At 45.4% G+C, this 20717-nt stretch overlaps 1 protein-coding gene across 6 annotated transcripts in view; it reads left to right on the top strand.

Annotated features, from left to right (window-relative positions):
- Window positions 1-20717, top strand: part of Garnl3 (GTPase activating Rap/RanGAP domain like 3) — a 147601-nt gene that overhangs the window by 102095 nt on the left and 24789 nt on the right. For all 6 annotated transcript variants that reach the window (XM_047523818.1, XM_047523815.1, XM_047523816.1 and 3 more), the window contains 9 exons: window positions 1475-1520; window positions 2208-2314; window positions 7107-7222; window positions 8929-9033; window positions 10245-10319; window positions 13177-13288; window positions 17743-17841; window positions 18150-18266; window positions 18810-18982. In XM_047523818.1, the coding sequence (XP_047379774.1) occupies window positions 1475-1520; window positions 2208-2314; window positions 7107-7222; window positions 8929-9033; window positions 10245-10319; window positions 13177-13288; window positions 17743-17841; window positions 18150-18266; window positions 18810-18982 (950 nt within the window). The remainder of the gene's footprint in view (window positions 1-1474; window positions 1521-2207; window positions 2315-7106; window positions 7223-8928; window positions 9034-10244; window positions 10320-13176; window positions 13289-17742; window positions 17842-18149; window positions 18267-18809; window positions 18983-20717) is intronic.

Raw genomic sequence — 20717 nt, 5'->3', positions numbered from 1 at the left:
TTCCTGGTTAATTCTAAGTCCTGACTTGCTACATTACCACCTCTTAAAATCTGAGAAGTGAGTTGATAATATTTTAATTTGCTTCCCCTAATAGCTGTTCAGCTCATAGTGCTGGCAAATGCCAGTGATGAGACTGATGTCCACTGCATTGTCTGAGCCTAGCTGGGCCAGACAGCCAGGGAGCATGAACTTGGCCAGTCCAGAAGATACCAGATCACTACCTACTTGATCTGGGCTATAGGCTGTGACAGTGAAACCCATAGGTTGTCCACAGTATGTAAAGGACAACAAATAGGCATTTCCAGAGTAAATTTGCTCTAGTTGTTCATGTTCCTTGGAGACTCCAGTAACAACATCTGGAGATGGGCCTCTGTGACTCTCTGTGCTTTGCTTTGTCCCTTACACCCTAGAATATAGCACATAAGTAAGTGTTTAAAACTGAAGCTACCAGACTTCTTCTAAGAGGGTAGAGAGGAAAACAGGTATTTGCCTCCACCTGCTTTATGGATTTTTCCTGTCCTCTTCGCTGGTCACCAGGATGACCTCCCTGACCACTGGACTGGGACTCACATTCCCTCCTTGCTGCAGCAAGTCCCCTTACAGGTTATAAACTTCCCAGGTGCAGCCCAGGAGGGGAGTGAGGTGGCTGTAAGTGGCCAAGTCAGTTTTTTTAGACTCTCCCTTCTTTGTAAGTTTTAGATTTGTGGCTTGGCACGTTTATTTCTGGGCAGGGATGGCAAGACTTGTTAATATAGAGTCTATTCCACCAAGCCAAGGGCCTGGTGGCTTTGTTGCCCTGGCTCTGGCAGGCTGGGAGAGGGAAATTGGTGGAGCATGGAGAGAGAGGCCACTGGATGTGGTTGTACCATTTTGATTTTTTAACATAGCTTCATCAAGATATCATTCCCATACTAAACAGCTCACGCTCTTCTCTTCTCAGTGCTGGGGATGGGACCAGCTCTCCTCCGCTGAGCTCCACCCCCAGCAGTTGTGCTATTCTGGGGTTGGCAGGCTCCAGCCCGAGCTCAGTAGACTGCTTAGAAGCTGTCACCAGCCACATTGGCTTGTTCTATTTTGTTTTGTCTACCAAAGCCAAGAGAGAGAGGGAAGGTGTGTAGTGGAAACATTTAAATTGCTTTCCCTCTCAAATATGTGAGATGAAATATATGACTAATTTTGTGCTGGAATCTTGTTTGCTCTTTCTGCTCGGTTGGCTGCTTCATTTCATATCTTTATTTACATTGCTCTCCTGACAGCTTTGGAAATGCAACTTTTTCCCAGAGCAGGTCCACACAGATGCTGGACCAGGCAGGGGGCTCTCCCACTGTCCTCTGGGCTGTCTCCTGTAAAGAAGCCACGGTTCTGTCCCAACCCAAGGACCATAGGAGCCCTAACCACAGAAGGGCTTTTCACAGCACAAAATGTCCACTGTGAGCACCAGGGTTGTTGATAATTTCCTTGACCAGCCCCACAGATATCTTTGCCTTAGTGAGGTATGACCAACAAAATGACAATTACAGGTGGGTGACGGCTCATCTCACTTCTTGGCTCTGATTCTCGTGTCTGCGTGTTAATTTGGCATTGATTGATTGAGATTCTTGATATGCATATTTCTTGATTGATTTAATAGTGTCCTCACCTTCAAGGCCACCCCCCTTCAGGAAAAACTTGCTCCATGTAGTGTTCCTCTATGCAGTGGGCCCAAAGGTCAGGGCTACTTTGATATTTTGTCATACTCTACATGGGAACAAATTGGAAAGGTTTGATCTTGGTCAGAGCCACTTTCCGAGGCTACTGTCTCCTTCCTGTACCCTTCTCTGCTCAAAAATTAATCTGTTAAAAGGTATCATGTTGTGCGAAGAGGGTGAACTTCAACCAAATAGAGTTAGGTTTGAATCCCAGCCCTGTCACCTGTTGACTTTGAGACTTTGTGAAAGTGTTGATTTCATCAGAGCCACCTACCCTGCCTGTAAGCCGTGGGTGTGCAGGGGTGGCCACTGACGCTCTTCCTGGGGGTCTGGCCTTGTGCATAGCTGGTGAGCTGGACCACAGAGGATGCGGGAAGCCTTGGACACAGCCCTGAAAGCACATCAACTCAGCTGGAAAGGAGGGTGGGGCTGTGGCAGAGGTTGCTGGACACAGTGAAGGGCAAGATACTAGTGATCTTTGAATATAAGCCAACTAATTCTGGAATGTTTTCTGTGTAGGCTGAAAATATTTTCAGAAGAAAGTGTACCACTCTTTGGCCCACCCTTGCCATCCCCACCGGTGTTCACAGATCACCAGGAATTCAGGGACTTTTTGCTAGTGAAATGTAAGTTTCTCTTTTGGAATGTATATGCAAATTGTTCTGTATCAGAATATCTCTTCAAATTCTCTTGTAATGCTGCGTAAGAAAACTCCGTTGTTTAAGTATTCTGTGTTCTGTTGATTCTTCCACAGCACACCTTTGGTTTCTGGCAGTGTTGTATAGCTCTTCTCCTGGGTCCTCATCTACAGCTACCTCCCAGCCCACCTGCCCTGGGATTTGGCCACCCTCACCCCACACAGCACCCAGGGTCTGCAGTTAACCTGTCCACCTGGGATCTGGGTGCAGCCCCTGGAGTCTCTGCTTCTGTGTGTTTGTACCTTTGTCACAGTGGCATGGAGGGGAGGGCAGAGGGACTGTGATCATACTTGGGGCTGAGAGTGTGTGAGACAGGCAGGATGTGAGGGTGTGCAACTCCTGCCTGCCCCGAGCCTCACTAGCCAGTGAGCACGTGCCTTGGCTCCACTGATGATACCCCAAGGCCTCGCTTTGAGTCCCCATCTTCTGGACCACAGAGCTCACCACACACACACACACCCTGGTGTGTCCCTTGGTCATCCTCTCTGGAAGGCCAGGGAGGGACTGTCTCTGGTGATCAGAAACAAGTCTCTTGACTTCACCCACTGTAGCCTCTTCATGGAAGAGCAGCTTGTGAGCCCCAGGGCCCTGGCAGTGCCTCTCAGTCTGTGCCCTCTGTGAAGAGGCCACTTCTACCCTTCTGCCAGGCACACTGGGACTGCAGCTGCTCTGCTGGCTGCCTCTCGTCCTCTTCCACCCACATACATAGTCTACCTGATTCTGTCGTTGTTGCTGTATAGTTTGGAAGCATTTGGAAAATCTCCTGAGCCCTCTTCTGAGTTCATCTCACTTGGCCCCGAAGTAGCACTGATTGAGTTCAAATCTTGGAGTCCTTCATGGGCAACTGCTTCTCCTCTTCCTGTCTTAATCCTCCTCAGAATTGACCAAAACTGATCCCACAGGCCAGGGCCAGGAACAGATGCAAGTTGTCCCTCCTTTGACTTCCTGTCTCCCCAGTTTGTCCTCATAGTCTTGCACAGGAATCTTCCCTCAGCAACCACCAAAAGCTCCCCAATCTGCTCATGTAGTTGGCACTTGAAGGAATGAGTATCACTTAACTCCAGTCACCAGAAACATCCCAGTGTTAGCCAACTGTTGATAACCATCCTTCCTTCCAGAATCCCTCAGCTCCTTGTAGAGATCCCCGCATGATTTCCAGCCTCTCCCCTGGTGAATGGAGACATGGGGCACATGTTGGCCAGGCTCCTTCTGTGTCCCAGCTGGCCCAAGAGTTGTTACCTCCCATGCTTTAACCTGTTCCTGGGTTTAAAGGCAACAACTACCCCTCCAATGGAAGCAGAAAACTCTACAGACCATTTGAAAAAGATGATGGTTCTGTCTCTTCCTTTCCAGTGTCTGTGCCCTTTCTTTGAAACGTTGGGACAGGGGTCATAAACTGGAAAGCCTAGAGAGGTGGCGAGGGAAACCAATGAGGGAAGAGCAGGTGGAGGATGGTGAGGAGCACTAGGAGCTGATACAGACTGGAGAAACCCTTGCTCCAGCCAGTGCTGCATGAGCCCTGCATTACCAGATATTCTGAGTTTTCAAAACAAACCAGACTTCAGAAATTTCTGTGGGAATTGCCTGATTTAAACAGTGGTGTCCATGTAGTTCAAGCCCAGAGGATCAGATGAGAGTGAGAAACAGAGCCAGCAATAGGGAGCCGGCACAGCAGCTCGCAGCCCAAAGGGCCTCAGAGCCCAGGGCACAGGAGGTCAGGGCAGGCAGGGTGCCTGTAGTGCTTTAACACTAGACTGGCTAGAGAGCTGCTCAGCAACTCAGGGATCCAACTCATAAGTGGAATCCAACCATTTAAATGGAGCCACTCAGCAGAGTGATTCATTGGCTCCTAAAGACGGAGGGAGATGAAATGAGGGGTTTCACAGATCTGACATTGAACACGTAGAAGATAGACGGGCAGAGAACATGCGAGCTATAGGTGATGAGAGGTCACATTGCAGGGACAGAGCCTGGGGCCAGGAGTACCAGGAGGGATCGATGGACTGACGGCACAGGAGAAGCCCTGGATCAGAAGGCTCTTGAATTCTCAGGAGAAGTTAGCAAAAGGGAGGAAGTAGGCCAGGTAGAAAATGCCAGTATAACAGGAAGTGGAATTTAAACAAAAATCTTGACCTTTTCCCTTAGTTGGCCAAAATAAATTATGGATTTCTAAGGTAATAGGAAAAATAAAATCCTTAAACCAAAACCCCCAATCACAAAATTAAAGAAAATAATAGCTGTGCACATTACTTAAGTTTCTTAAGAGGGGCCTTGCCTGGCATAGTGGCACATGCCTAATCCTAGTGGCTCAGGAGACTGAGGCAGATAGATCTTGAGTTCAAAGCCAGCCTCAGCAATGTAGTGAGGCCATCAGCAACTTAGTAAGACTTTATCTCAAATTAAATATGTAAAAAGGGCTAGGGATGAGGCTCATGAGTAAGCACCCTTGGGTTCAATCCCTGGTACCAAAAAGAAAAAAAAAAAAGAAGAAGAGAGAGCGATGTCTCGCCACACATAAGCTTAACTTGTCCCCGGCACACAGATCCTATCCAGGGGATGCCTGTCCCCAGAGCTCCATTTTTCAGTCTATAAATGCTGACCTTCCTTTGACTCACTTGTAGGAAGAAACTAATAGTTAATATTTACTCAATTTAATGTACCTAAACCTATACTCACTCTTTATAGGTGTTATCTCTTTTAAATGGCAACAACCCTTAAGGAAATATGACTACACCCATTTTACAAGGTAGAAAACAGGCCCCAAGAAGCTCAAAATTTTGCTTAAGAATATACAGCTAGACTGGGCATGGGGGTGCACACTTGTGATCCCAGCTACTCAGGAGACGGAGGCAGAAGAATAGCAAATTCAAGGCCAGCCTGGGCAATTTAGTGAGACCCTGCCTCAAAATGAGATTTAAAAAGGACTTGGGAATGCAACTAAGTGATAAAGTGCTTTCCCAGCATGCGCTGCAGTAGGACAGAAGAGGCTGGACATCTGAGGAATTTTATTGACTGCTGGGTTCAGAGGTGGCTCTTGCCTAAGAATTCTTCCTCTGAACCAAGATTTTGGAAAGTCTTTGAACTTTATACCCAGTGGGAGCAGGGGTTTGGAGGTTTACATAAAAATATTTTTTTTCTTTCTTTGAGTTCTCAGAAAGTGCTTTTTTAGACCAGACAGAGGTCCTTACCAAGAAAACAGAGATAATATTCTTTGTACGAGCTTAGAGACTCTGTCACACCTTTTGTGAGCAAACATGTCATTTACAAGAAAGAGGAAATTACCAGCTGCAGAAGACATGTTTGGGTAACCCTAAGATGGCGGCTGGCGTTGAGCTAAGAGGTGGCACATAGTTAGTGTTAACCCAGCGTGATCCACTTTTGCCTGATTAGTTAATGTCTCCTTTGTGCTAGTGGTCAACAGGTATTCCTCATTCTTTCTTGATTGGCACTGAGGGGCGTGCCTCAATTGTGCTAATCCTAAGCTGATTGGCTGCCTTAGGTATATAAGACACACCTATAGGAAGCACCGGGAATAACGGGATGAGCAGCTAGTAGAGAGGATAACCGGATGGACAGCTAGTAGAGAGAATAACCGGATAAGCAGCTAGCAGAGAGGATAAGCAACGCTTAAGCAGCACCTCTGAATGATGGCAGAACACAGGTTGCAGATTGCAGAACGGAGAAGTAAAGCCACACCTGTAGAGTGAAGGACGCAGGATGCAGGATGCACCTTTAAGAAGAAGCAGCAGAACTAAGAAGATATAGATCTCTAAATTGTAGTCTCTCTCTTAAGCAAAGTCTCTCTTTCTTTCTTTATGCAAAGCCCCTCTCTCTCTCTCTCTCTCTCTCTCTCTCTCTCTCCTCTCAAAGCAAGTAAACCTCATTTCTTCTATCCTCTATAAACAAACAAACAAGCAAGAAAGCAGCCCACTAAAGAGAGAGATAGTAGAAGTAGCTCAGTTTCCAGTCCACCTCTGATAAATATCCACGCAATTGTTGCTGCAGGCCGTAACAAATTGCCGCGGGCGGCGACAACCAGCCATAATAACCTCTGCAGACATCCTGCTAATCTAACAAGAGGAGAAACTTAATTATGGCAAGGGTCTTGGGGTGGTACTTGGTCTACTTTAGCGCAAGACTGAGAAAAGAGAGAGCACAGCTAGTAGCAGAGCTGGGACCCATACCCAAAACTGCCAGACTCCTGACCTCTGTTGCATACTTCCTGTTCTGTGCTCTAATGTGTGACTGTACTTTCTACTTTATTGGCTTTTAGTGTCTGTAGTTCACTAAAACCCTACCTCTTTCCAGAAGACACTTCCATTAGGCTAAGAATCCCTGTACTCTGTTTAGATGATTGTCATATATTTGCTGCATTTCATTATAAAAATGACATTTAATCCTGGTGAATGCCATCTGATTTGGCCCTGTGTGTTGGATGGGTGGGTGGATGCATGGTGGGTTGATGGGTACATGACTAAAGAGGTCTTTAGATAAAAGCTTGTAGTTCAAGAGGAAAGGGAAGCTAGACATGCCTACAGACTCTGTGGATCAGCACACACACATTAGAGGGTTTTAGCATCCTTCCATGAAGGGACAGTCATGCTGATGGTAATACCAGTATTGGGAAGGAGGGCGGTGTTCACTACAAGGGGTCTCCTTGAGAAGAACATTCTTCAGTGGCTACTGATGTTTGCAATTCCCTTTTTACTCTTTGTCGTAGTAATTAATGGTGAAAAGGCCACCTTGGAAACCCCAACCTTTGCCCAGAAACGTCGGCGCACTCTGGACATGTTGATTCGATCTTTATACCAGGATCTGATGCCAGATTTGCATAAGGTACTTGGCCCACAGTCTTCCTTCCCTCCCATGGGCTGTGAGCTGAGAGTATAACTCTAGCAATATGGCCCTGCTTAAAGCACAGGAGTCTCCTTGATCCTTGCTATTGAGACTGCCATGCAGCCACAGCAGCTGACATTCTCTCATTGCTACCACAAGAAGGGGAGACATTGAGTGTCCATATACAGGAAAGCATTTTCATAAAGCCGAGGCCTGTGGAAATCAAGGTGCAGGCACGGGTGGTCATGAGTGTCAGTCGACAACACCTGGGGTACTGAAGAGTGCTTTTTTGAAGTGCTATACTTGGTAAACTGCTCAGTTTTTCTGCCATGGAGAGGATAAATGGGCAAAAATGGGGTGGGAGAGAGAGATGGAGTGCTTTCCTAAGATTTCTTGGTTAGCCCCATAATCGGCACTGAAACCAGCATTTCCATTTCCTGAAAACCCAGACACTTCCTAGCCCAAGGTATGTCCACAATGATGAGACCCAGCCCTTCCTATCACCTCAGGGACACATTACTGCAGAATAAAATCATCATTGTTTAAAACATTTCCCTATTTAGTAAGGAAACAGAACAAGTAGGGGAATTCCCTTAGAATCAGTGTGTTCATTCATGAACTACTATAGAAGTAATTATTCCTGATGATGTAGGCATAATAAAGGTGTCCAACTCTCACTCAGTGGGGATGTAAGATATCAGAATAAGCTGGTGTGACCACAAGCCTTTCATAAAGTCCTTGCCATCCTCCTGGTTGGTGTACTGCAATGGTTCTCAGGGAGTGGGTCCTGGCTTCAGCTTGGCTGGCTTGATAATCTGTAAATTCCTTTTTTCCCCTGAGGATAGGGAATGTTCTAAGATGAGTAACAGTGCCCCTTAGGTCTCAGCTGAAGTATCACCACCTTGGCAGGCATGCCCAGCCCTCCAGTAGAAACCAGTTCCCCTTAGCCAGTCCTATCAAATGCTCTGCTATATTCCACAGACTTGCCCTTCATAGCAGTGGTCACATGTGCTAACCATGTCATTAGCCACTAGCTCTGACCCCTACTAGCCTCTGCTCCACAAGGACAGAGACTGTCTACCGTATCCTCCAAGTATGGCAGAGGAGCAGCATTCAGTCAGTGCTTGCTGAGTGGGTGAGCGTACCCAGTTCTCTTACCGAGGTCTGGAGGAGACGTAGCATTGACCAAGTATGTACCAAGAGCCGTGCTAAGCACCTTACATTCGCCACCTCATTTAATCTTCATAACACACCTGGAAGACAGGTGTCAACCACACAGACTCAGAGGTTAACAACTTGCCCTTTGTTGCCCATGGGGCCCTGGAGGTGTAGTTCCAGGGGTACTGTTCCTGCAGAATTCAGTGTTGTACCCCAGAAGTACTCTATGGGAATGGCATCCTGGAGCTGTGCAGCATGGTGGCCCAAGTCACGCTGTTAATAAGTGAGTGAGCAAGGAGGCTGCTGGTTTGCCTGATCTCAAAGACCACATCCTTAGCCATAATACAGTGCTGGCCCCTACCTGTGGACTTTCATCCCTGAGTCTGATACAGAACTGGCACACAGAGGTGCTCCATAAATGCTTATTGAATACATGAACACAGGGTAGAAATAGAACCATCTGGACAATGGGTTTGTGCATTAAGAGAAGCCAAAGGATGGGACTTGACAACGGCTTGTGGAATTCACCACTTGTTTTTCTTTTTCAGAACATGCTTAACAGACGGTCTTTCAGTGACGTCTTACCTGAATCGCCCAAGTCCGCCCGGAAGAAAGAGGAGGCCCGCCAGGCAGAGTTTGTCAGGATAGGGCAGGTAGGTTCTACCCCGAAACCTCTTCTGCAAGACAGCCAGAGCAGATGCCATGTGCAGAGGTGTTGATATTGCCTACTGTTGCCACAGCTCTGTGATTTCTCTTAGGATTGTTGTGGGAATCGTGAGATTTTTGACTGTATAGAGGTAGTCCCCTGTAGGTGTCAGTGAGAGGACAGCACTCTGCAGCAGTGGGACTCTTGCTACCTGGAAGCAAACAGTCCACTGCCCGGCTCTGGGCTCCCTCTTGTCAGGGGAGCGTGGATCACTTGCCTTTCTCTTAGGAATTTTCTGCAGAGTAGGGAGCCAGTTTGGGAAACGTACCTTGACCCATCCATAGCAGAAGGAAGCACAGAGTGGCAGTGCTGCTCACGGGAGGCCTGAATGTCCACCCTATTTCCAAGAATCTACTGTAACACTTAGGTGGCTTCCAGCTGTCCCCTATCCCAGGTCTTGGAAGAACTCACTCACACCACCTCTGCCTCACTCCCATGTGACACTAGCATTGCTCAGCTCCAAGCTTCCTGCCCAGATCCCCCATGCCAGCAGGGAGAGGAGGGGGACTGCCAGCTGCGATGAGGTCTGATGGGCAGTCAAGCACAAGCTGAGGAGTAGGGTGAGAAAGACCCACAGTCAAGGATCTTGGAGGAGAGAGCACCATTTCCAAGATAGGTGCATTGGTTCTTGTTTAAAGATGCCTGGCCCTTCCTTTCAGGGATTCTGAGCCATCCGGTTTGAGGAGGGACCTGGAAGTCTGTATTTTCACTGCTTGCAGTTTAGGTTTTTTTGGGTTTTTTTGTTTTGTTTTGTTTTGTTTTGTTTTGTTGGTACCAGGGATTGAACCCAAGAGCACTTAACCACTGAGCCACATCCCTAGCCCTTTTTATATTTTATTTTGAGACTGGACCTTACTAAGTTGCTGAGGCTGGCAATCCTCCTGCCTCAGCTTCCTGAGTTGTTGGGATTACAGGTATACACCACCCCTCCTGGCTTAGAAATCACATTCTGACAGATGAATAAACTGAAATGATCTGGGCTGAAATGATGGGGCTTTCCCTACCCCACTAGCATCATTTTTTATCATCAGGGATGGGTCAGTAGATGAACCTGTAGTCACTCCAACTTTATTACATTATTTTCAAATCTCAATTATTTATCCTGCTTTTCTTTTGCTGCCTGATAACAAACTTTAAAAGAGATCTCTGTTCCATAAGGCTCTAAAACTGAAGTCCATTGTGAGAGGGGATGCCCCATCTGGCTTGGCCACTTCAGGGATCTGTAAAAAGGAGGTGAGTTGTCAATACTTACAAGTTGAACTGTGAATTTTCTTTAGCCTCAGTAAAGTTATTGAGATTCTTGGGAAAAGGCCTGAGGGTGGGAAGAAGAAAAGCTCTGCTCCTACAAGTCCGAGGGGAAGCCCCAGATCATTCAGGGAGCACCTCTGTGTTTTTCCACTGTGGGCTCATGCTGGTCAGCCAGGCCAGTCCTGTGGTACTCCTCAAGCTTCTCGTGCATGCATGACACTTGGACATCCTGACCAAATGCAGGTCCTGATGCAGTAAGCCTGGGCTGGGCCTAGAGTGGACATCTCTTACAAGCCCGTACACAGTTCCTGTGCTGCTGACACAGCCCCCTCTAAACAGAAAGGCCCTGGAGCAGGGTTTCTCCAGGACTGGTGTGTATGTGAGTCACCCCCAGTTCCTGACCCAGTAGATCTGGGAGAGGCCAAAGGGTTGCATTTCTAACTAGTTTCCAGGAGATGCTGAGGCTGCTGGGCAGAGGAGCACAGGTGGAAACCCCTGTTTAATCTGTGGTTCACTCAGCCAAAAACCCCTGTGATCTATTGACTTCCTATTTCCACTTTCCCTGGGAAAAAACTACGTGATAAAAATAGAACAGAAAAAAAGAAAAACAAATGGCGGTATGAAATTACCACATCCATGATTTTGTCCTGTAAAAAAATACCCTAGATTCTTAATTACACTCTGAAGATGTAAATTAGTTAAATGGAGTAGTGTCACACAGTGCATCACTAGATAAGTGTCTGTTATAAAAGCAAAAGAATTAAGGATATATTTATGTTGGTGAAAGGCACAGATGATCTGAGTCTATATACTTTAAAGTCTGTTTTAGGAAAATGATAAGCTCAAAATGCAGTTGTACCTCCAAAATCACAACTTCAGACAAGACCCATGGCAAAGCATTCTTTTCCAAGGTGCAGAAATTCCCACTGTCTTCCTATGCAGAGTAGGAGTTAACAGTGTTTTCAAGCACTTTGTAAATACCAAATTACAGGAAAATCCAATAACATTCTTAAGTTCTTAGACATACATTAAAAACAAAGCTCCGTTGTCTCGTAACATGTTCACCAGTGAACAACAAAAGAGGAACTTCTATTGTTGGGGTCAGCTTATAACCTGCCGCAGGCCATCCTTGGAGAAGCACTGCTCCAGAGGACCCCACCAACTTTGTCACTTGGCACTGCAGAGGCCACAGTCCCTCATGCTGTTCCCTAGAGCCATCTGTTTCCAAAGAACTGGGCTTTGTCAACATCCTGGGCATCCATTTTTTCATGAGCTGTGTTGATATCCTCAGAGGAGCCCCTCCCCAGGAGTCCTGCACTTGAGCAGGAAGAGCTGGAGGCTACATTCCCACCCCACAGAATCAGCACCAAGCCTCTCACCTGGCAGAAGAGGTCTGAGGCATGAGCAAACACTACCTGTACTCAGACCAGAGCCTTGTGGGACTGGATCTGGATTGTCACTGATACTCCATGCACTGATAGTAATTCACGTTCACTGGCACCTCTGAGAACACATCAGTGGACACACATACACACACACTAAAATGACATGGCACATCCGTAGCATTTGGATTCAAGTTCTGGGGTTTCACACACCTCCTTCAGCCCCCATGGATCTTCTAGGGCCCTTGGATCCTAGGGTGAAAACCCCTTTCTCCTTGAGTATTCCCAACTAGTGTCCTTTGATCTGAAAACACTGTTGTTAAGACTTGGTTGTTCTTTCTCAGTGTTATCTCATGCACTGGTTTATGTGTCTGTATCTTGAATGACATTTGTATTGGCTTTGCTTTTTCATGTCCTCTTACTACAAGTGTCAAGCTCAGAATTGCCGGAACTCTTCTTGGGGGAATGCCTCTTGAATTAGTGATGTGCCCTTGTGTACCCCTTCTTCGGGTTATAAAATGTTTCCAAATTCTTAGGCAATCTTTTTGGAACAGTGCAGGTCTATCTTAGTGATTAGGATATTCTTTTCCAGGCTGTGGGTTTCCTAAAGGGGAAGCATGCTCTTCCCCTTTCTAGCTAGCAATAAGACAGTGTCCACCCTCAGTGCCCAGGACTCTCAAAGGTGGTCCACAGAGCCTTTCTTCTACTCTCAAGGTGTGAGCATTGCTTCACTGGGTACTTACAGACACAGCTGCATGTGCACATACAGGTGGGTCACACCAGGCTCTATGTCTGATTGAGAATAATAAATCCTTATGCTTGAAAAGAAAATGAAATTAAGATTCAAGGAAGAGTTCATGCAGTATGAACATGTCATGTGGGGGAACAGGAGTCATTTTGTTGGCTATCTACAAAAGATTATTATATTTTCCTTTAAGATTTTGTAGCCATATGTGGGTCAATAAGAATTTTCATATTAAGACAATATCAACTCTTGCATCATGCATGATTGAATGATTTTACTGAATCAGCAACACAGGAATCACAATTTTGAAGTTACTTGGGACTTGCTTTTATGATGAACTAATGTGAATTCTCTTTAAAGAAAAAAAAAAAAAATAGTGCCAATTGGCCCAACCTCCAGGTGTTAAAGAAAACCATTCGCTGAGAAGATGTTACCAATGTTTTGATCGTCCTAGGAATGTCTTTATCACATGGACAGGTCATGGTGCCAGAAATGTGGATTCACTGCTTTCCCATTACATATGGATTTGAAGGAGATCTTTCTTCCTGAGGAAGGTGGCCGAGTCCAGACCCCATAGCGACCAGGGTTTGGTGTGACCACTCCCACGGGGCATCTGTGTTGCTGTTTCAGGCATCTGCTCTCTCTCCTTTCCACCTGGGGGCCGCAGTGTATTTTTCTGGTGCACTTATTTTCCAATGCTTGTGTTGCCTCGCAGCCTTGGGAGCCCCAGTGTTTCTGCAGTAATTTCCCTCACGAAGCCGTGTGCGCAGATCCCTGGGGCCAGGCCTTGCTGGTTTCCACTGACGCTGGCGTCTTGCTAGTGGATGGTTAGTGAGTAGCTGCTTCTACAAATGTCTTTATTTGTGGGACTCGTAGTACTTCTAAGATGGGTGACTTCCAATCAACTCTCTTTAACCCATGAATGCAGGGTCCACAGAGGTCTTAGCAAAGTCTAATTTCCTCACAAAACGACTCCCTTGTTTTCAAGGCAAGCAGAGGGCATATATCCTGAACCAGGCATGCTGGAGGGTGAGTGAGCCATAGGTTTCTTTCCCCCATCTCTCATTAGTCCATGGATATTAAATGACCTGCTGTAAGAATCTCCTTTATAGCCAGTACTTATCCTATCCCAGCATTTTATCTTAAATCAGAAAGGATTCATTATTTGAAGCCACTCTCTTAGGGACCTGCTCTCGCAAAGCCTTTTTTTTTTTTTTTTTTAAATTTCTAATTCAAAAAGTACTTGGTGTCCAAAAGAAATAAGACTCTTAGATAAACCATGTTTGATGGATAGAGAAACAGAAATATTTTAATAGGGAGACAGATTTCAACTCAATTGAAAATCAAACCAGGAAGATAGCACTATTAAACACACAAGCCACCAGGGAACATGCCTTTGGCTAGGATGATGTTGGGGGTGTGGAGGTGAAATTTCAGATGCAGGGGGATGTGGACTCTAGGACAATGTGACCCCCTTCCAGAAAGAGGCCCCTTTGGATTATTCCAGACTCCTAATGGATGACAGAAGAGCTAAATGCTGTCAACAGGTCACCTCCTGGGGTGGTGAAGTCCCAGCTTCAGACTGCACAAGAAACTGCTGCCCAATCTCTGGTTACCATAGTAACATTTTATAAGAATCTGAAAGCCACCACTATGAGACTGACATGATGACCTAAGAGCATAACTTTCTGCCACCCTTTGGCAGGACCTTTACTCCCTTCCCCAAACCCTTGCTCAGTACATTTATGAAGTATCTGCTCTGTGCTGGCCCCTGCCGGGCACCTTCTGGAGTGTAGCTGGAGTGTTGCAGTGCTTATTGGGGCTTCCTTTCCTGATACTTTTGGTGTGTGTCTTAATTGTGTGCTCACAATCTAATAATATCTACAGAAGAGTCAATAAAAGGCAGCTCATTTTAAATTTATCAATTCAGATTTTAAGTACTTAATTTGAGAAACTTTGTGATTGTGGAGAAAATTAGGCTGGGATTGGGGCTCAGTGGTACACTGCTTGCCTAACACATGCAGGGCCCTAGGTTTAATCCCCAGCACTATGGGGGCGTGGGGGAGAGAAATGAAAACTGATGATATTCTCTGAGCAAGGAGGGTATCATAAGGGCTGTAGGTTAAACCTATGTTAGGTGCTTAAAGTGTGTCAGGCACGTTACTAAATGACAGCTGTAACCTTTACTGTGTTCTTAAGAATTTGCTTACAGTTAACAAAATCCTTAGATTTTTGCCAAAAGAGTGACTAAAAACTTATTTTTAAAAAATGACTTAGAGGGCTGGGGATATAGTTCAGATGGAAGAGTGCTTGCTTGCATGCACAAGGTCCTCTGTTCAATCCCCAGCACCACAAAAAAAAATTTAAAGAAAAGACCTTTGAGGCTCATTCCAGTTTATTTTATAAATGAAGAAACTGAGGGCCTAAACAAGTAATGAGACTTGCCCAAGGTCACATAGCTGGCTGGTGGGTGGCACATCTGGAACCAGGACTCAGATGTGGTTCCTAGTTCAGTGCTCTTTTTACTAAGCTAACTGCATTCCACTAAAACTAAATTAAGCACTACCAATGTTTTCAGATTTACCTTGCCACAGATTTACAAAAAAAATAGTCCTGGGCAAATAAGTATTAAAACTCTCATGATTAAAAGAGCATTAGGTCCTCCATTTGCCTTTTTAGGAATGGAATGCATATTTCCTGTGGTTATTGGTAAGGGTTACCTAAATCAAAAGAAAGTCTATTGTTTGGAAATGTAAAATCCACACTGAGATTACCAAATCCCTTTCTGAAATTTTCATAGTTATGGATTTAAAATTTGACAATGGTATCAGACGTAATGACTATAGTGATTTTCTAGGAGATTCTATTCTTCAAACCTGGAAGAAGTCATCTTCCTCTAGTGATGGCTGTAGATACCCACCACCAGCCTAAATTTATCACACAGATGATCTTCCTCATGTCCTCATTATGCAGTGATTCTCCCTATTTGTTTTTGCTAAAAGGGAGAATAACCCTGAGGCTTTGTGAGTACTCCTTTTTGTGCCATAATTCTCAAGTTTCTTTGTTTACCTCCTTCTGGTCTACACTTAATCATATTAGGAATCATCTCTGAGTGAATCTGTCTATTTCATTTCAGACTGAGCTCCACTCTATCCCATTAGCTTTTGCTTAATTTCATTAGACTTACCCCTTGAGAGTCTGCTCCTGTCAAGGTCATTATTAAAAATCAAGATCCTTTGCACTCTAGTATTGCAAAACCTACTTTGAAGAGAGCCTGAGTACTAACTAAGTATGCTATTGTCATGCATTTGGGTTTTACAGTAATAGAAAAACTGACTCTAAAATATTGCATTTTCATACAGACATTATAGGAAGGAAAAAATTATAGTCATTAAACCCACCTGTCCCTTTCTTCTGTCCTTGCTGTTCTGCCTTCCTGTGCTGTGTATAAACCTGTTCAGCACTCGGAGAATGACTGATGGGGAATAAATGTTCATTTGCTCTGTATGCAGCTTGGCATGCAGTGTGCAGTGGACCTGTTTTCAGTGTAAAATGAAGTGCTGTCATCACTCATGGCTCCACATGCTCAAGAGTGACCTTGGACATATTCTGAACTCCTCTGAGCCTTGGGTTCCTCATTTATTAAATGCAAATTTTACAAGTCCCCACCTAATGAGGTCATGGGAACATTTCAATTAAATAACAGACAAAACACCAAGCATCAGGGTCTGGTATGTAGTAAGCTCTTAGTACATGTTATCTGTCCTTGCTCTTGCTGCTACTATCCTGAAAAATGAAATAATTCTAGTTATTTAGCCAAATATGATGGCAGATTCTGGTGTGATCATCTTACATTCTGAACAATTAAGTCTGCCCGGCAGCACTACAAAGACTCTAAGAATCGATTCCTTTTTGTGGAGGCCTGGGGTAGAGGAGGAAGGAAAGTGGCTGCTGAGCCGTCATAAAATTTGCAACCACACCAGTAATTGAAGGGGAACTAGAGACAAGCCCTGTGTGATTAAAGGGAACTAGAGATAGGCCATATGCCTAATATGAGTTTAGTATCCTCCATGCTATGACAGATCAGAGCCCCCAGGCCTACAGAAGCAGAGGTCCCCTCCCCACCCCCTAATTACTAGGGTGGTTATCAATCCTAGTGACAAAAGCCCTGCTCCTTCCTGGGCCCCATTCAGGGAAGGATGACTCCCAGCTACACTTGGATTTCTGAAAATGGCATAATCCTGAGGGCCCCTTACACCAAAATCATAATGAAGCAAACCAACCCAAACCCACAGCAGAGCCCTTGAAGACTAAATGCAGATGAAGAATGAGCTAGGGACCTCTGCATAAAACAACCGCGCTCTCCCTGTCATCTCTGCCTGGTCCTGATTCCACATCAAGCACAGGAGAGGCACTTTTGCTTATGGAACACCCTTAATTTTCTTTCAGGCCCCTGTGTGCTAGGGTTCCCCAGAGGCAAGTAATTATTAAAAATTAAGTTCCCAGTAAGTAACCTTCAAAACAGATCCTGTGTGTAATTGCAGTGTCCAGTTACCTGAAATCTTCCTGAGCGTTTCCACTTAAATTAATTTTTCCTATTATTTGGACAACTTAATTGATATTTCTCTCTTATTTTTTGTCTAAAAAGGAGATTTCAAATTCCTATATGGAAAAATACTGAAAATTCATAGGCAAACTACTATTGATATAGTGGCATGCTAGGATAGGGTATATGTATCTGTATCAATTTTAAATGCAAAAAGAAAAATTTTATTTTGCTTTCTTGAGAAATATACATAATGACCTAAGATATGTACTTTCAAATAGTACATGAAGATAAGAAAACACTTAAGAGAAATGGATGTTTTTATTCCTTTTTTTTTTTTTAACCCTTGACTGTTCAGTCCTTTGGTATAACTGCAATAAGACGGGATTAAGAGTTGTTGATTTTTCTTTGATGAACACTAAGGAAAAGAATATAGTTTTCGAGTCCCTGCTGCTATGCCCCTATAGAGTTCTGGATGCCTTAGGGAAGGGTGGATCAGTGCTCCCACCTGAGTCCAGAGGAAAAGAGTGCTCAGGGCTCGCCTGCCCCTCTGACCTCATGAGAGCTCTAGAAGCCTCCTCCTGCCTTATCTAGAGAGAACTGGGTCCCTTTTCCTGCAGGCTCTTGTCATGGGTTTCAAAGTACAGGGGCGAGTAACCAGGTTACAGGGACTGGTAACCAGGTTGTGGGGTGGGTAACAAGTTGCAGGGGCCAGTAACCAGCTTTCTTTTCCAGATGACCTTCCGTCTGTGCCTGTGTTCGACAGAACTCTGCCAGTGAAGCAGATGCATGTGCTGGAGACTCTGGACCTTCTGGTTCTCAGAGCAGACAAAGGTGGTACACCTCTGGGTGGCATGCTCTGGGAGGGAGGAAAGGAGATGGCCTTCGGCAACCTACACCAAAGGTCACTGGGGTTTCCACTGTTTAGGCTGGGCCCCAGTTTCTTTCCCCAATTTTGTTCAGGGGTGGGGGCAGAGCAGTGGAGGAAAGAGGGGTGCATCCGTGATGCCTGTGAGGAAAGGTAGTGTGGGGTGTACTGAATTTCAGAACACCTCCTGCCCTGTTCCCTGCTGTCCAACCTTGGAATTCCTCCAGGTCCTTTTACCTGACTATCTAATCTTCCCTCTTTGCATTGTCACCAGGAAAAGACGCCCGCCTCTTTGTCTTCAGGCTGAGTGCTGTGCAGAAGGGCCTCGAGGGCAGGCAGACTGGGAGGAGCAGGTCTGAGTGCAGAGAGAACAAGCTGGAGAAAACCAAAGGTGACTTGGGTCCTCCTATTTGGGCTGTTTCTGTTCAATTCGTTTATTTATCTCAGACTGCCCAAATTTTACTGGAAGTAAAAATGAGTAGAAATTTGATTTTATTGGTTTGATTTTTTATTTGAAAACATTGTAAAGATAGCATCAGGTTTCCTTAAGAAGCTTGAAAGATAGAAAAGCATATTGAGGACTAGGAGAAATCCTAGGCCCTGCATCACAGGTCTTGGAGGTGAGTCAACCTCCTTTAGCAAATTTGGGAGTAAAGGCATTTTAAACTCTGGTTCCTGGAGCTCAGATCACCCTCCACCTAAGTCCTGTCATGTAATAGGTATGAGCCATGGCCACACACTAGAGGGAATATGACTCTCTTAATTCTATCTCATTTGCATGTCAAGTCTCCATTTTGCCTAGTGTCAGAAACATTCTTAGTCCATTTCCTGAGTGATGCTAATTCCCAGGGTTCTTAGGAATGACTTCCATTGTCAAGGCCTGGGAGCTTCCAAACCCTCTCGTGTGTTGAGTATCATCCATTTCTCTTCCCAGGCTGCCACTTGTATGCCATTAACACCCACCATAGCAGAGAGCTGAGAATTGTGGTTGCAATTCGGAATAAACTGCTCCTGATCACAAGGAAACACAACAAGCCGAGTGGGATGACCAGCTCCTTGTTATCTCCCCTGTCAGAGTCACCTGTTGAAGAATTCCAGTATATCAGGGTAGGTTTTCTCTTCCCATTGCTTCTCTCAGATCCAGGGTTTCTTGAGATGACTCCCTCCTTCCAGCCATGAGACTGTCCCACTATTCAGTAACCATAAAGGGAACCCTTGCCTCCGGCACCCTCGTTTACCCCAGAAGTCTTAAGGTGAAATCTTATTCATTGCAGCAAACACCAGGGGACCATGCTAGGCACCAAGAGGATGCAGCTGCGACCCAAGCAAAGCCTCTGTGCTCACCGGCATAGCTTTCTAATGAATCTGTGATGGCTGGTAGCAATAAATATTGAGAATAAAAATACAGTCAGGTAGGGAGACAGAGGGTGATGGTACAGGGAATTGGGATCACTGTTTTAGAAAGATGAACCAATAAGCCCTCCCTGAGGAGGTCACTTCCAAGCAGAGACCCATGTGAGGTAGGGAGTGAGCAATGAGGATACCTGGGGAAAGGATATTCCAGGCAGGATGTGGCCAGCCAAGGGCCCTCAGGTCTGTGGAAGGCACAGTGCAGAGATGTGGATGACAAGCTGAGGGACAAGGGCAGGCAGGTCAGGGAGACCCAGGAGCACGTTCTTTAGCACCCTTTGGCATCCTTTGTAAAGATTTTGGTTTTGACTCCAACTAAGGTGGGAAGCCTCCGGGAGGTTGAGTCAGAGATGTAGCATGTTTTTAAAGGATGACTCTGGCACAGCGGAACACACTGTAATCCCAGCAACTCAGGAGGCTGAGGCAAGAGGATAGCTAGTTTGAGACCAACCTCGGCAACTTAGTGAGACCCTATCTCAAAATAAAAATATAAAAAGAATTGGCTGGGGATGTAGCTCAGTAGTAAAGTGCCCCTGGATTCAATCCCCAGAACCACCAAAAAAAAGAAAAAAAGAAACGACAATGATCTGGCCCCTAGGTAGAGGGGAGCACAGGGGCCAAGAGTGGAGACCTACTGGAAAGCCAGTGTGGGTGTAGGCACAAGACAGTGGTGGTTTCAGTGCTGAGGAGATGAGGGGAATCCCTGGGCAGAGCCACCCTGCTTGCCCTTGTCAGAGCTGTGCTAGTGTATTTTGAGATGCAACCTCAGGAGAGACAACCCTGAAGGTCAAGTTCCTTTCCTCATCTTCCTGTCTCATACCTTTCCAAAGCTACAGTACATTAAGCTATGAAATAGGTCAATATTGGACACTAAAGCTAAGTGTTTCTATAGGTGAGATGAGAAATTATTTTTGCCTAGATTTAAGGCCTGGATTATAATATCAATTTCTGCTCTTATTCATATGAGGAGGGCAGAACATCTTGACACTTAAATTAAAATCTTGAACTAACTAGGTATCAGCCTTCTTGAGACGGTAATCAGCTATTTTAATGAATGTTTATGTAGTGTGACTGAAGTCAGATTTCCAGAGTTCAAATCTCAGCTTTATCTGCCATGTATGAACTCTGTCTTTAAGCCAGTTACTTGACCTCTGGACCTCAGTTTCCTCATCTGTAACCAGAACAACGGCCATACCTACCACATGAGATTGTTACAAAGCTTCAATGAGACAGCATCTGGCACATGTTACTTGCAATTATTGACTGAATCCCAGGACAAACTGCTCAAGGGCTAAAGCCCACCACACCATCAAATCAAATTTGTAAAACTGTTTCCTGGCTCCACCCTTCACAGGAACAGATTATGGGAGGGAGTAGTGTAGTGGGACCCCTGGCTCCTCTTCCCCACCCTTTTCCTACCTTCCTGTGGCAC

The sequence above is a fragment of the Sciurus carolinensis genome, chromosome 14 (genome assembly GCF_902686445.1).
Source record: "Sciurus carolinensis chromosome 14, mSciCar1.2, whole genome shotgun sequence".
Classification (NCBI taxonomy): Eukaryota; Metazoa; Chordata; class Mammalia; order Rodentia; family Sciuridae; genus Sciurus; species Sciurus carolinensis.
This window is presented reverse-complemented; position numbering and strand designations above follow the sequence as displayed.